Source organism: Sebastes fasciatus, chromosome 14 (assembly GCF_043250625.1).
Source record: "Sebastes fasciatus isolate fSebFas1 chromosome 14, fSebFas1.pri, whole genome shotgun sequence".
NCBI lineage: Eukaryota > Metazoa > Chordata > Actinopteri > Perciformes > Sebastidae > Sebastes > Sebastes fasciatus.
In genome coordinates, this window is record NC_133808.1 from 31,525,589 (window position 1) to 31,541,852 (window position 16,264).

At 34.7% G+C, this 16,264-nt stretch overlaps 1 protein-coding gene across 1 annotated transcript in view; it reads right to left on the reverse strand.

Annotated features, from left to right (window-relative positions):
• Positions 1–16,264, reverse strand: part of neb (nebulin) — a 106,347-nt gene that overhangs the window by 83,359 nt on the left and 6,724 nt on the right. The window contains exons 3-20 of the mRNA XM_074657902.1: positions 15,814–15,861; positions 13,099–13,206; positions 12,845–12,952; positions 12,043–12,147; positions 11,837–11,941; positions 11,625–11,729; positions 9,890–9,994; positions 8,279–8,383; positions 8,067–8,174; positions 7,569–7,685; positions 6,572–6,673; positions 5,955–6,062; positions 5,753–5,857; positions 5,545–5,643; positions 1,529–1,633; positions 1,310–1,417; positions 1,109–1,222; positions 50–247 (exon numbers count right to left, since the gene is read on the reverse strand). Coding sequence (XP_074514003.1) covers positions 50–247; positions 1,109–1,222; positions 1,310–1,417; positions 1,529–1,633; positions 5,545–5,643; positions 5,753–5,857; positions 5,955–6,062; positions 6,572–6,673; positions 7,569–7,685; positions 8,067–8,174; positions 8,279–8,383; positions 9,890–9,994; positions 11,625–11,729; positions 11,837–11,941; positions 12,043–12,147; positions 12,845–12,952; positions 13,099–13,206; positions 15,814–15,861 — 1,953 coding nt within the window. The remainder of the gene's footprint in view (positions 1–49; positions 248–1,108; positions 1,223–1,309; positions 1,418–1,528; positions 1,634–5,544; positions 5,644–5,752; positions 5,858–5,954; positions 6,063–6,571; positions 6,674–7,568; positions 7,686–8,066; positions 8,175–8,278; positions 8,384–9,889; positions 9,995–11,624; positions 11,730–11,836; positions 11,942–12,042; positions 12,148–12,844; positions 12,953–13,098; positions 13,207–15,813; positions 15,862–16,264) is intronic.

Sequence of the window (16,264 nt, forward strand, 5' to 3'; positions counted from 1 at the left end):
TTTATATTAGGATTAAAAACCAAACTGTGTAAAGTCCGTCTCTACTCACATCGCTCTGGATGATGTTGTTTTTCTTGGCCAGTTCCAACAGCACGGTGTCGGGGGGGAGGAAGAAGTTGGTGCTGATTTTCCTGTAACCGGACATGCTGGCGATCCCCTGGGACTTCTTGGCCAAGGTGACTGACATCATATCCAGCGGTGTGTGGTACTTGGTCTTGATCTTTTCATAGTCCTTTTTGTACAAAAGCTGTGGAGACATCAGGAAGAGATTGTTCAAGAGTTCCCTCTTATCTCAGCTCAGAAAATTAATATTAAAGGGACTATTTGTAACTTTCAGAAATGCTTCTTAACAGCGACACCTGTGGCCGTGAAATCAACGAAAGTCAGAGTCGGGCTTGTGCTCGCTCTAAATAGACATGAACGAGCACCGCTCAACACAATGAGGAGACACATGTCAGATAAAAGCACAATATCACTCTATATTTCAGCTGCTTGGCAGTAATGTTAGCTGACCAGACCAAGGTCTCTCCATGAATCAATGCTGATACTGTGTTTGCTTCTCCTGCCTCAGCGCAGGCTGAGGAAGCGGGGCTCCGCAGCGAGAAACTCGTCTCCTTCCGCCTGTAGCCGGAGAGAGCAGGGAGACACCGGCACCTGGTCGGTAACGAGACGACAAGGTTTCTCTCTGCAGAGCCCCGTCACTTCACAAGACACGGGAAACCTCTGTTGGTCTGGAGGAGCTGCAGCAGTTATTACTGCACAAACGTCCACTGAACATTCACTAGATATTCTCAGAGCTAAACTAACTCTCCTGCAGTGTGGAGTGAGCGCGCGTTCACGTCTAGAGGTGGAGCGAGTACGCGAGAACGCGCGCGCTGTCTGAGTGAAGGCAAGCAGGCAGAGGAGCGGGGACGCCGGCCACACGCGAGCGCGCATATGCGAGCGCGCATGTGTCCCGACCCGCTACATTTATACGCTTAAAAAGTTACAAACAATCCCTTTAAAGGGAAACTTTTTATGTGCATGTCCTATCCACATAAAAAGGTGGTGAATTTTCCCTTTAAGGGGAACAGAAGTAATTTAGTAAGACAGCGAGCTAAAGACTTACGTCACTCTGGATTTTGGCCACGTGAACGGAGTGCAAGATCTTGGGGTCGTCATTAATGCTGAGGGCTCCAACCATCTGTCCCTTGTTCTTCTCGTACTCCTTCTTATATTTAACCTGGAAGGAAGAGCAATTACTAGATTAATAAAAGAAAGAAACTGGGTACTAAATGTAACATAGAGTCTAATGTTGCAGCATACTCACATCACTGGCGATGTTCGTGTGAGCGCGGGCAGCGAGGATCGGGATAGCGTCGCCCTTGACCTCAAACTTTTTGGCTTTATCTTTCTCCCAATCATACTTGTAACAGTTCTGCAAGATGAGAGAGAGGATTCAGGAAATTAAAATCTTACACCAAATGAAATTAAAGATTCAATGTCGGTGATGACTAGAAACAAAGTGGACAGTACAGCCGTTACTTACATCACTGAGGTTGAAAGCGTTAACTCTGGACTGGATGAAGAAGGGATAGTCTGGGGGGAGACAATTCTTGAACTTTGTGGTCTCGTACTTTGCCTTGTAGTTCAACTGCAAAAAGAACAATTATGTTTTATTTTTCACGGTGAGACACTACAGGCAGAAACATCTTTTTTCATGCACTGGTCAATTTTGAGTGTGAAAGAAAACATCCAAAATACGCATCTAGATTTTTATTTTACTACTTTGTCTCTTTGCGTCTCCTTTTCTCCTAAATTCACCAGCATCAGATAATGCCTCATATGCATATTAAAACACAACATTTCAGAAAACTTGTAATACAGAAAATAATTGTCTTAATTTAAGTAATCAACTGGGGAAGTTTCATGGTGACTTACATACCATTCCTATCTATATTGTCACTTTACCTTTATCAACTATACTTTATACACTGTTTTACAAACTGTTACACCTCTGTGTGTATATATATATATATATTTATTTATATATGTATGCTTATTACTTCTCTATACAAATTACATTCCTGTTTACACCTCTGTGTACATATATTACTTCTCATCATGCATATACTGCATATACTACATCCTGTTTACATTCCCATCTGAAATAGTATCGTCAACTAAATTACAAATTTACATTTACATTACTATTTAATATTTAGTTATGTTTATATTTATTTTAACTGCAGTATTTTATGCCTTATATTATCATTTTGCTTTTAGTTTTACGTGTGTGATTTCCCCTTTTATATATATATATTTTATGAGCATTGTTGAAGCAACCTGAGACCAAAGATTTTCATTGCTGATGAATGACAGCTTTGAAGGTTTCTACAGAGAGCTTTGTTCATTTATCATTTATAGTCTGATTTATACAACATTTTATTCCTAAAAACATGACGAAAATTTACTTTTTAAACAGCTGTTGCTGACAGTATTTTCTGATTCATGGAGTGATAAAAAGAGATATCTATAACTCTGGCTTTATCCAATGTTCACATTTCTGTTCAGGAAATGTATGAAGAATTAGCACATATTTAATAAAATAATGCCTCATTTGCATATTTAAACATAACATTTCAGAAAACTTGTAAAACAAATAAATTATTGTCTTAACGTCAGTAATCAACTGAGGAAGTTTCATGGTGATTAGTTAATTTTTTTTACCCTATTCACTTGTATGGATGATGAACCTGCCAAAATAATAAAAATAAATGACTCAACAAATAAATAAATGTCATTAAATGTAGCAAAACTAATATTAAAAATAAATGTAGACGTCAATTAATTGATAAAATGTTTATTTACTCTTCTGTTTATTTTCCCCTTTTATTTATTTATTTTAAAATGTATTTATTTATTTTTGCATTTATTTTGTATGTATTTATTTATGCATTATTTGTATTCATTTATTTTTGCATTTATTTATTTATTTTTGTATTTATCTTGTATTTATTTATTTTTGCATTATTTTTTATTTATTTTTATGTTCGCATTATTTTTATTTATATATATATATTTGCATTTATGTATATATTCCTTCTTTATTATTTTTATTTTATTTATTATGTATTTATTCATCTATTTATTTATTTATTTATTTGTGCATAATTTTACCTTTGCATTTCACCCCTTATTTATTTCCCCAAACATTTATTTCTGTATTCTTTTCTTTTTACATTTCTGCCTTATTATGCAAATGAGGGGACTGTCTTTGTACGTATTTGTATTTTGAACCTGGCTTTATCCAATGTTCACATTTCTGTTCCAGAAATGTATGCAAATCAGCACATATTTAATAAGATAATGCCTCATTTGCATATTTAAACATAACATTTCAGAAAACTTGTAAAACAAAAAAAGGATTGTTTTAATGTCAGTAATTAACAGGGGAAGTTTCATGGTAATGTCTAGTAGTAAAATTATTCCCCTGTAGTGTCTCTCCTCTCTTCATGGGGTGCTGCTCATTATACAGTAATTACCCAGATGAGACAGAAGTATGTTTTCTTGTCACTGGAGGGCAGCAGTGTATCAGCTGGACTCTATCTGAGACATATTGACTGTCCCTCCCCAGCGCCTCTCTCTCTCTCTCTCCCTCTCTCTCTCTCTCTCTGATCACAGGGTTTATTCTGGGCCAACTGAATGCTTGTTGCTATTTATACTACAGAGAGACAGCTCTCCAGTTTCCATGGTGCCCACAGAAAGACAGCTGGCCTCCAGTAACGTGGATGATCGGGCACATTATAAGGTGATCTGCATATCGAGGGAGAATTCGATCTTGAGCAGCGGCTGCGCGATTGGAGCGATTTCAATCAATATTTTTAAACTAGAATCACCGACTCGTGGTTGTACGCCTCCACCAACCAGTCACAGTTTACATCAATGTCTGTACATGTACATGTCCACACATTCATTGTCTATGTAAGCAGCCGTGCATTGCATTCTGGTAGCGGACCGTCACGTCGCCCGCTCCTCATTTGCATAAAGTCGAGGTCTAGGCTACTTTATGCAAATCACGGGCGTCTGACGCGACTCACCGCCTATGGAAACTTTTAAACTAAGCATTGTCGATCTAAAACAGGGGTCAGCAACGTTTACTATCAAAAGAGCCATTTTAGGCAAAAAAAAGAGCCTGTCTGGAGCCGCAAAACATGTGATCATTGTGATGAAGGTAACACAGTTTATAGTCTAAGTATATAGTATATAAGTCTAATGCAGTGAGGGCCAAAGAGACAATATACTACGGAGTATTAGGACCACAGTGAGGGGAAAAAACATCTGAGATTTACAGAATAAAGTCAGAATATTAAGAGAAAAAAAGTCGTAATATTACGAGAATAAAGTCATAACTTCACGAGAAAAAAAGTCGTAATATAACGAGAATAAAGTCAGAAGTTTACAAGAAAAAAAGTTGGAATATAACGAGAATAAATGCACAACTTTACGAGAAAAAAAAGAAAATAACACGGTTTTGGAACAGCCTTCCCCTCAGTTTTATGTATCTGTTGTCGGTTTGTAACATGCACTATTTTCAATTGCCCGTGTCTGTTTTTGACATATTTTATAATTTTTTTAACATTGTAATGCTAAATTCCTGAGTTACGGAGATATTGCTTTCATAACAATTGACGGACAACCCGAAAACATAATGCCTCCAGCCAAAAAATTACGTATATATTATGTCTCTAAATCTAGGAGGTCCTGTAAGATCACGCCAATTTCAGCATCACTGCAATGGTTGCCTTAATTTAAATAATCAACTGGGGGAAGTTTCATGGTGACTTACATACCATCCTATCTATATCGTCACTTTGCCTTTATTTACCTTTATTTACGATACTTTATTATATGATACTTTATTTATATGTGTATATATATATATATATATAAAAAAATCTTTGTTTGTAATAATTATAATAATTTATCTAATTTTAATTTAATTAAATTTATTATAACATATTTATTTATATGATATATTTAAATATCATATATATAATATCATATATATATACATAAATATGTAATAATAAATTAAATAAATTAAAATTAAATAAATTATTATAAATAAATACATTATTATAAATAAATAAATATATATATATATATACATATATATATATAAGAGAAAAAATTACAGCAATATTGATAAGTAATATTACATAACCTTTGTTTAATTTTTATTTCTTACATCTACTTACCTATTTTATTCCTCAAGTGTAATACCCTCTGTTTATATTTATTTATTACATCTACTTTACCTGTTTTATTCCTGTTTTATTTGCTTTATAGCTACGTGTGTTTTACCTGTTATATGTTCTACCTGCCTCGTTTAGTCTTGTCAAGTATCTGTTTTAAAGCGCTGATCAGGAGTGGCAACTGTGAATCTCGTTGTATTTAGTACGATGACAATAAAGCTTTCTATCTATTCTATCTATCTATCTATTTATTGTAATATATTGTGTATCGGTGCTAAGAGGAGGCGTTAGGTGCAGTCATACGTACGTCACTCAGCTGTTTGGCGTTGATGGCAGCTTGAACCTGAACTGGCGAATCCACCACTTGTGTAAATTTCACCGTGTCTGGACGTTGCCGGTAAACTTTCTGCAAACCATGAAGATAAAAAACATTTTGTAACATACATACAAGTATTATATATATATGTATATATATAATACTGCAAAGAAGTATTTTATCAGCCGGTACTACTCACGTCGCTACACTGAAGAAGCTTCTTCCCGACTTCATACTCGGGCGTAACCGTTTGAGGGAAGAAGCATCTCGTCTTGATGTCTTCATAGTCAGCTTTATAGAGTTGCTGCAAGAGGAAAAGAGAGGCGTGTGTGAGGAAGGATATAATAAAGTACATAATAAACTCTTATACCAGTGATATTTGGTTTATAAAAATGATTTACCTCTTTCTTCATTTCCTCAACTTTCTGGCAGTGAACGGTGAAGACATCTTCATAGCTGCCGATGTAGTGGCCCTTCACGTCACTTTCATACTTTTCTTTGTAACGTCTCTAAAAAAAGATAAACCGAAATGTACGTATTATAAAAAAAAGAAAAACAATAATATCATTGGTTTATTTTAACATGTAGATTAAAAAATAACAATAATAACTTCTTTCTTTTAACTTATTGTTACATCAGTGAACCGTAACCAAACCCTCGCACTAACCCTCGGAAAAGAAAACGCCTAAAATAACATAACCAAAATGCAACAGGAATAGCTCCTCATCCATATGGCTTATATGCATATATCTGGTCTCCTTTGAAAGGTAACAAGCTGGGGAATATGAATACATTGTAAGTAAAATAAACTCTATTACCATTCCAGAGAAAATGGAGAAGCAATAAAGGAAAAACTAAGATGTTTTATCCTCAAATTTGATGAGAATACACTAAAATATACCATATATGATACAATTTATAAAGATATACTCTCCATGTTTTGTGCCAGGTTTACTGTTGAGTGTTTACTATTCACAATGATATCATTGGTTTCTTTTAACTGGTGGATTATTCTTACATCAGTGAAGCGTTTAAGTACGGAGTCCATCTGAAACTTGGGCGTGTCGCAGTAGTTGATGCTGGAACCCCGGGACTTCTCATAGTTGGCCTTATAAACTTTCTGCAAAGAAGATATAAAAACAAAACACACATCAACATGTCAGTAAGACTGGTAACGTGATTCAATTAAACCAACTAACTCACTGAATGCAAACGAGTACTGCAAGTGACTCCCAGATAGTTTAATTAGCACCACTAATATGATAAACCACTTAGAGAACTTCATGTCAGACGCTCTAAATAACACAAACCAACCACTTCAATCATTTTAGCAGTCACCTCATTTTTTTAGTTAACGGTCTAACGAGAGTAATTATCAAATTCATGCAAGCAACGTCTCATATCTACACAGGAAACAGACACGGAGACCAGCGGCATCATTACAGAAACTTATTAACTTACAGATCCTATCTTGGTAACCATGGAAATTAAGGTTAAAAAAAATGTATAACATGAATCCTAGGTCAATGTTCCTATCCTAACTTAAGATACACTGTAGGAAAAGTGTTTTACATAAGTATCCTAACATCCCAAAATCTTAAATAACCTCTCCTAACTTTAGAATAGTCGAGAAGTTGTCCTAACTTCAGTGAACTTTTCTTTTTGATAACATCAACACGTCGTTGGATGCCGGATATCTTAGCCTACTCTCTTTCTTTTATTCTCCCCAGTTAGCATTAAATTTCCCGGAAAAGAACATCTTTGGATTTCTGTCCAGATGTCACCAACACCTCTAACTCATCTGTTGGGCAAGTAAAGATTGACTTCTGAGATTGAGATTTCTGACCCCCAAAAAAGTTATCGTTGAACCCTGTACTACTTCTAAGATTTTATTATTTGTTTTCACCCAGAATATCACCATCATCATCATCATCATCATCATCATCATCATCATCATCATCATCATCATCATCATTTGTCATGAAACCAGCTGTGATGGAAATAAAGCCACCTACATCACTGAGGATTTTGCCAGCATATCTGAGCTGTCTGAGGAGAGGATTCTCAGTGGCGGGCAGCGTGTTGTAGTCACACTCCGCTTTCTTCTTCTCGTACTCCTTCTTGTATTGGACCTGAAAACAGAAAGAGTAGTGTGAGTGAGTAAGGTTGATTCACACTGACTCATATAACATGACGTCGGTAGAGTAGAGTCATGGACGGAGAAGTGCATGTGTCTCTCTTAAAATGACGCACGTGTGTGCATTGTGTGTGAACGTGTGGGTGGAGGTCTGAGATGTTGGGGACTACTAGGAGCTACACACTCAATGTGTGTGTGCAGTGAGATTGAACCAAATGTAGATCTCTCAGTCACGCAGTGTGTGGGAACAATACAGTGTGTCCCTGCGTCAGTGTGTTGACTCACACGGGTCAACTCTCTGTCGTGTCTTCCACATGAGATAGGACCGATAAAAATACCTTTGTGTGTGTGTGTGTGTGTGTTTACGTGGACTTACCTCACTGATAGCGATACGAGCCTTCTTGTTTGTGTCGTAAACGGGCGTGTCTGTTTGCATGAAATAAATTTGGTCTTTCGTATCCTCGTACTTTTGCGTGTATCTTTTCTGAAAGGAGAAAGGGATCGACAGTTAGTCAGAGACGGACAAAATGGACAAACTAATCGTGAAAAATCCTCCCAATCAGGTAGCAGCGGTAAAGCTCTTCTTACACTGCTTAAGTTTTCCATCGCCACCCTGGCCGTGGCCACGTCGAAGTATGGCGTCTCGCACCACTGACCCTTCACGTTTTTATTGTAATCTTCCTTGTATTTAAGCTGTGAAAAAAAAAAACAAACAATCAACATTAGAAGATGTTTCTTGTTGAAGATAAAACCCATTAGGAATGACTGGAATCCCTGTAATGCTTAAACTATTGTTGGCCTCTCCCTTCCAGCTTAGTGTGGACGGTAATATCAGAGAGCAGCTGGGCTGTGATCCCTGGCAGTGGTTCAGGGTTGGCTGGTCTCTGAGGGCCCTGTTTCCATGTACTGTAGGTGCACTGTGCTCTTTTTTCTTACTTTATTTATAGATTTTAAATATAACACAATGCTTCAACAATGTTATTTTAGTCAACAGACAGCCACAAAAATACTTAAACGTAAAAGTACCTTTTCAGAGAACATTACCATCTTGAGCTTCTTATTACAATCTTGACGGTCATAATTACGAAGGCGTATTCCCGCGGCATTCGTGGAAACTGGGATGTTTTACTGCGTATAATATATACGTAGATTTTTAGATATCGGAAAAAATTTGGTGGCGGAAGATGGTGTTTTTGGGATATCTGTTTAAAGGAGGGAAAAATATTCTATTGTCTTTTTTTCTATTTTCTATTTATGTTTCTTGTACATTTTTATTTTATTTACTTCTATTCTATATTTATGTTTCTTGTACATTTTTATTTTATTTACTTCTATTCTATATTTATGTTTCTTGTACATATTTTTTTGTTTATTTTTAATTTTTATTGTACTTCTTTTTCTATTCTATATTTATGTTTCTTGGACATTTTTATTGTAGGTGTTTTTACATTTTTATTGTATATTTTTCTACTCCATATTTACGTTTCATGTACATATCTTTTTATAGTATTTTTTCATATATATTGTTCTATCTTATAATCTATATTTATGTTTCTTATACATATTTTTTAAAGTATTTTTTCATATTTTATTGTATTTCCTTTTATTCTATATTTATGTTTCTTGTACATATTTGTATAGTATTTTTTTTTATATTTTTTTTATGTATTTTTCTTTTATTCTATATATTATGTCCTTTAGACAACACCAAAAACAGCTGTTCCGAATACGTCTGTAAATGTCTCAAAAACTCAAAAAGTCTGAGAGTATGTCATATATTCTAGAGATAACTCTTTTATTCTGGGGTTTTATTTGTAGTATCTTATCTAGAATGGCTGTGAAAAACTGTGGTGGTGGAAGATGGTGTTTTTGGGATATCTGATTGAAGGACGCAAGTCTTTAATTGATTGCAGCCCTTCTCTTTCCCATAATATAACTCCAGAATCAGTCAGAGACGGCGGGAACATTTAATTCCTGTTAATTGGGACATCTGTTGCGACATCTGAAATGTCATTCTCCTGAGAAGCACTGAGGTTTATCATTCTCCTATGCACTATTATTAATAGTAGCAGAGCATATGGAAACACTTTCTGCACGTATTTCTATTTTTTACTCTTAAATGTCTCCCTTTGTCCACCTTCTATCCTCCTTACACGTTTACAGTGTGTTTGAGAGGCTGATTAAAACAGTTGTGCTTACATCACTGCGCTGGTTGGCCACTCTCCGGGCCAGCTCCACTTCAGGAGGATCAGCCAACGAGGTGAACTTAGCCTTGCGCTCATCATGACCCTTCTTGTAGACAATCTGAGGGGGCAAACACACACACACACACACACACACACACACACACACACACACACACACACACACACACACACACACACACACACACACACACAAACACACACAAACACACACACACACACACACACACACACACACAAACACACACAAAGCAGGAGTTTAAATTTACTGAGGTGGTTAATTCTTCAACATCAATAGCTGACCTTAGTGCATAGATCGTATCTACATTGACTGGTGACTTCCCGACATCAGCACAAAAGGTGACACGTAAACGACCTTTTTAATTGCCTGCTATGTGAGAGGAGATTGGTACATATGATACGTCTGACTAAGCACAAACAAACGGACCCTGAAAAGGAGAAGAAACACAATATAAAGGCAGAGAGTTCACAGTTTGTCTCATTTATATAGGTTAGATATATCCAAGATCCCATATCGTGGTATATGTTTTTATCACAATATCGAGATATGTTGTCATATAGTATATTTACTGGAGATTAAATTAAAAAAAAAATGTTTATAGAAAAATAAATCAGACGGAAAAGTCAACTTTCAGCTATTTGAGTGAATTAAATACTTGACAAATCAAGATACAGAATACAGAGAGAAATATGTTACTCCAAGACTGAAGTCTTTCTCATTGAGGATAATAACGGCCTAATAAAGCCAGTTATATTAAAGTGAGAGCTGCCACAGTATAAAGGTACTTTTTTCCCCAGAAAGGTATTATATCACAATACTGTGTTTTTGCACATTTCTGCACAAAACTACCATTTGTGAAAACTGTACAGCTCTTCCATTTTTAATTCAGATAAATTGTACATATTTTTTATAATATATTTTATATTTATGTTTCTTTTACATATTTAATGGTATTTTTACATATTTGTATATTATTGTTTTTATATCGTTATTGTATTTTCTTCTCCACTCTATATTAATGTTTCTTGTTTATAATTTCTAAAGTATTCTCTATATTTTTATTGTATTTTCTTCTATTCTATATTTTTTTCTTTTACATATTTTTATAGTATTTTTTCATATGTTTATTGTATTTTTTTCTATTCTATATTTATGTTTCTTGTACATATTTCTTATAATATCTTTTTAGATTTTTATTGTGTTTTTCTTCTATTTATATGTATGTTTCTTATACATATTTTTTAAAGTATTTCTATATATTTCGATTGTATTTTTCTTCTATTATATATACATATACACACACACACACAGATATATATATATATATGTATATCTATATCTATAGATATATAGATATACATATATATATATACATGTACAAGAAACATATATATATATATATATATATATATATATATGTTTCTTGTACATCTTTTTATAGTTGTTGTTTTTTTATATTTGTATTGTATTTTCCTTCTATTCTATATTTATGTTTCTTGAGGTTTGCAATACTTGCTTTAATTTTTAATTTCTGTTATTATGTTCATGTTATGCACCAATACACCAAAGCAAATTCATTGTATGTGAAAACTATATGGTAATTAATTTTTTTTCACCTTATCGGTATTTAAAGCACACACGGGTCCAACATGTGAATGTTGGTGTATTTCCATTTCCTGCAGCTGTTGTCAGTAAACAGTAAACTTACGTCACTGAGGACCTCCTGAGCCTTGGCCACCCTGCGCAGCTCGGGGCTGTCGCTGTATGGGTAGAACATGGTCTTCTCTTCATTCCAGTCCTCCGTGTAACGTTTCTGAACAAGGTGTAAAGTCCTGAATTAGCTCAGGCGTCTCTTAATATTAAATCATAAATCAGATTTTGGACATAAAATGCAGAGCTTGAATGCCACGTTGTGTTTACTTTGCTGTAGTTAGCAGCATTCTTCACAGCCAGGACCAGCTCAGGAGCATCAGGAGGCAGCAGGTACCGGTCCTTCGTCTCATCCCACTTCTGTCGGTACAGAACCTAGAGGAGAGGAGAGGAAAGCAACACCATTAGTGGTATACATTCATATTGTTTATTGTTTTCAAATCTTGGGTATATTATTATAAGTTCAGGTGACTCACCTTGCTCATCAGTTCAGATACACGCTTGACGTGGAGGACCTCTTTGGCCTCACCATCATACAAGCTTGTTGTCCGAGCCTTAATCCCCTCCATGCGGTATTTAACCTGATGACGATACGTGTCATTTCTTATTATTCATGACAAACATACTTCAAATAACACAAAGAGAAAATCACAATTAATTTATTCTGCATCCAACACTCAATAAATGTCAATTAATATGTTACCACTATGCTAAAAAAGAAGGGTTGGTTATTCATTATTTTTATTTAATTTTTTTATATTTTCCTTTGTTTTTTTAAATTATATCATATGAATATATTTTTAAATGTATCATTATTATTTTTCTTTTTAAAATGTTCCTTTTTAAAATTATATTCTATTAATTTATTCTTTAATGATACATTTGAAAAATGAATTAATAAAATATGTTTTATTGTATAAATACAATTATTATTAGTGTTATTATTGTATGAATTAATAAAATAAAATGATTATAATCATTATTATATAAATTAATAAAATACAAATAATAAAAAAATATTTTATTAATTTATTTTTTATTTAGCATTATTTTTTTATTTTTTTTATTCATAGAAATTTTATGTGGGACCGAAAATAATTTGTCCATAATGTTAATTTTATTTCACTGCTCTGTTAAATGAATAAACTAATTTATAAAAAAAACAATAATAATTTGTTGAGCATGTCTGCTGATTCATAATGTCACACTCAGTTTATTGCTTATTCCAACCTTCAACCTTGAACTTTAGACAACATGATTTGGTGGTATCGGCGGTACCTCGCTCAGCTGTTCCTGGGCCTTCCTGATGCGAACCATTTCAGGAGTATCAGAGATGAAGGCAGGAGGTGTCCCTCTGGACATGTCATAAGCGTGCCGGTACTTGTTCTGTCAAGAAGAGCAGAAACGAGAACAATAAAATAAAATAATGCACACAAAAATATTCAAATGAAAGGAGATTATCTTATTGTTTTAATACTAAATTTCATTTTAATAGAGTTAAGTATTGATATAGACCCAAACGTGTTGCTTACGTGGCTGTACTGCTCCAGCATCTTCTGGCTGTGAGCCAGGTAAGGAGTCATGAACTTGGAGGTATCCACCTTGACCTTCTTCCTGACTTTCCTGGTGGGCAACCCGGCCTTGAGGAGGACAGAACAATCAACTACCCAACTAACAGACGGGCCTCAGCTCCTTGACTACAGGAAGTAAAACTACGTCCACTTACGACAGGGAACGATCACCAAAGACAAGAAGAAAACTTTCTGGTATTATACAACTGTAATGATTTTGCTTAGATAATGATCTGTAGAGAAAACTACCTATTAAGCCGTGGGCACACTACCCGCATCAGGAGCGCGTGGCGTCTGCGTCGCGTGGTGGCTGCATGATGCAGGAGTCTGGTGTTCACACTAGATGCGTGTTGGCTGCGTGTCGGCTGCGTGTCAGCTGTGTTTCTGCTGCTGCTGTCAGCCCTTTCTTTCTGCATAGAGTTTGCCTTTTAATGGCCATTTAACTTCATGATAAATATAATTTATATTTATTTTAGACAGAGAAAGGTTCAGAAACGTGTGGTAATTAGTAAATAATAGTAATAATCCACAATTAAAACTCCGTACTGTATCCATTTATGATGCTTTCCAACTCTCTGCTTGTTCCACATCACTGTCCGGCACATATTTCAGAATAAAAGCCTCGTGTTAACAAATGAAGGAATTCTGTGCAAAGAAAACCCGCTTTAGGGCTTTTATTTTGAAATGAAAGCAGGAAGTGTTGATTTAAACCCCAAACTTTATCAATTCTTCGAGCTCTCAAAGTGACTGTGTGTTCCATAGCACTGACTGCTCATATTTCAGAATAAAAGCCTTGTGTTAACAAATGAAGGGATTCTGTCTATAGAAAAAAGGCCTGAGGGCTTTTACTTTGAAATGAAAGCAGGAAGTGTTGATTTAAAAACAAGTTTACTTAACTTTACTTTTTTTTCATCTCCGTAACATATTCTACAGATAAACCTCGAAACTGCAGTAAAGTCTTGCTGGTATGAAGTTAATATACAGTCACTAGATCACCTTCACTGTCTGTTGCTGCTGGGACACGCAGTGAGACGCGCGTCTCATGCGGGCAGTGTGTCCACCACTTTAGTCTAATAATTTACCTTCAATAATTGATTTAAGTAAAGACTTTAAAGGGATGTGAATAAATCAGTAACAGATTCAACATGGAGTTCAGGTCGTTAGAATAATGACATGATTATGTACTGAGATAAAACTGGATGGAAGGACAAACACAGCCAACACATGTAAAGGGTTGTAAAGCGTATGAACAGTATCTATGAGCATCTCTCATGCACTGCCAGGTTCTGTTCTAGTGCTGTATAATTATAGTTATAAGCACTCATAAATACTCATAATGCTTTATAATGATAATCATAACACATAAAGAAAGCATTTTATAATTATTTATAAGGTCAAGTATCATAAAACTTTATAAATGTTGGTCACTCTAGTGGACTATAGTAATAATAATAATAATAATAATAATAATAATAATAATAATAACTTTACAAAGTGCTTTGACAGACAAAGCAAAGCAAAAGTAGGACACACGGCAATATAACGACAGAAAAACAAACAAAAGCACGACAAAACTATAAGTTAAAACAGAACAATAAATTTAAAAAATAGATAAAAATACATTTAAAAGTCAGTGAAATAAATACAAGTAAAAAGAAAAAAAGCATTAAACAATAAAAAGACGACATCGCATAAAAGCAAGTCTATCAAAATGGGTTTATAATTAAATTAGATAATGTATAGTGTATTTTAATTCCCATAGTTGTAATACATTATAACCATAGTTACTGTATTATGTATTATTATATGATTATAAGTTACTCTCATCGGTTGCTTTAAGGAAAGTTAAAAATAATTGTACAATGTTTTGTGTTGTTCTTGCATCAATTTAAGGATATCTCTTTCGCTTTACTTAAAGCAAATGTCGCACGGCAGATAAGATACGATACGATACGATAAGATACTATAAGATAAGATAAGATAAGATACGATACGATACGATACGATAAGATACTATAAGATAAGATAAGATAAGATACGATACGATACGATAAGATACTATAAGATACGACATGCAAAAAAAGAATATTCTACCGTGTTACATTTGCTTTAAGAAAAATATCATTAAATCTATACAAGAACAACACAAAACTCTTTCAAATTACATTTTAAGCAACCATTGACCACTTAGAGTACCTTATAATCCCAGTGTAATGCATTATAAAAAGATTATAATGTATGATCCTTGTAAAAACGGATGTCAGAGTGACCATCAAATATGAAGTATTATGATATTTGACCTTATAAGTCATTTTAAAATGCTTTTAATGTGTTATGATTATTGTTAGAAAACACTATGAGTGCTTATAACTATAATTATACAGCGCTGTAAACAGATTATAACACATTATAAGTATGTTTATAATGCTTTATAGACATGGGCGTTGTAGAAAAGTGCTGCCAAAATTGTTATTACTGAAAAACAGTTTAATGTTCATGCAGAGTTTTAATTGATTTCTCATAAAGTTTAACATAAAAACACCACGGACACTCGGCCTTCAGTGAAATATGCAGATTATCCAAACAGTCATGCAGACTAGGAGCGGGATGCACCACAAGGGAGGGTTGTGTCCTGTACGGTTTGAACAGTTGTCCCTTTGGGAGGAGGTGCTTTACCTGCAAGAGCTGAGAACTCTTGTGCTCAGTGACAGTCGTCGTTGTAATCTGCTCGACATATTACAAAATATAGGAGGACACACTCTGGGGTTTCAAAACGGCCACAACAACACGTTATGGGAGAAACAGCACAGTATTGTCTTTATTGAATTGAGGGTGATTTTTTCCACAGCTCTGGCGCCCTGACTGCATCAATAACACTTCACTCTACGCTGCATCACATTAGTGGCTCTTCTGTTAAAACGCCATCAAATAGTCTATCAGCTGCATAAAAGCAAAGAGCTCTGTCATCTTTGTGTTTTAATAAACTGATTTCTTATCCTCTCATGACAAAGATGCATTAGTCTGAACTCTTTAATAAAGCCTATAAACTCACGGTACTCACATGACATGTTATATCATAAACCATTGTTCCTGGTATCAGTTGCTACAGCAGACAGCAGCACACAAA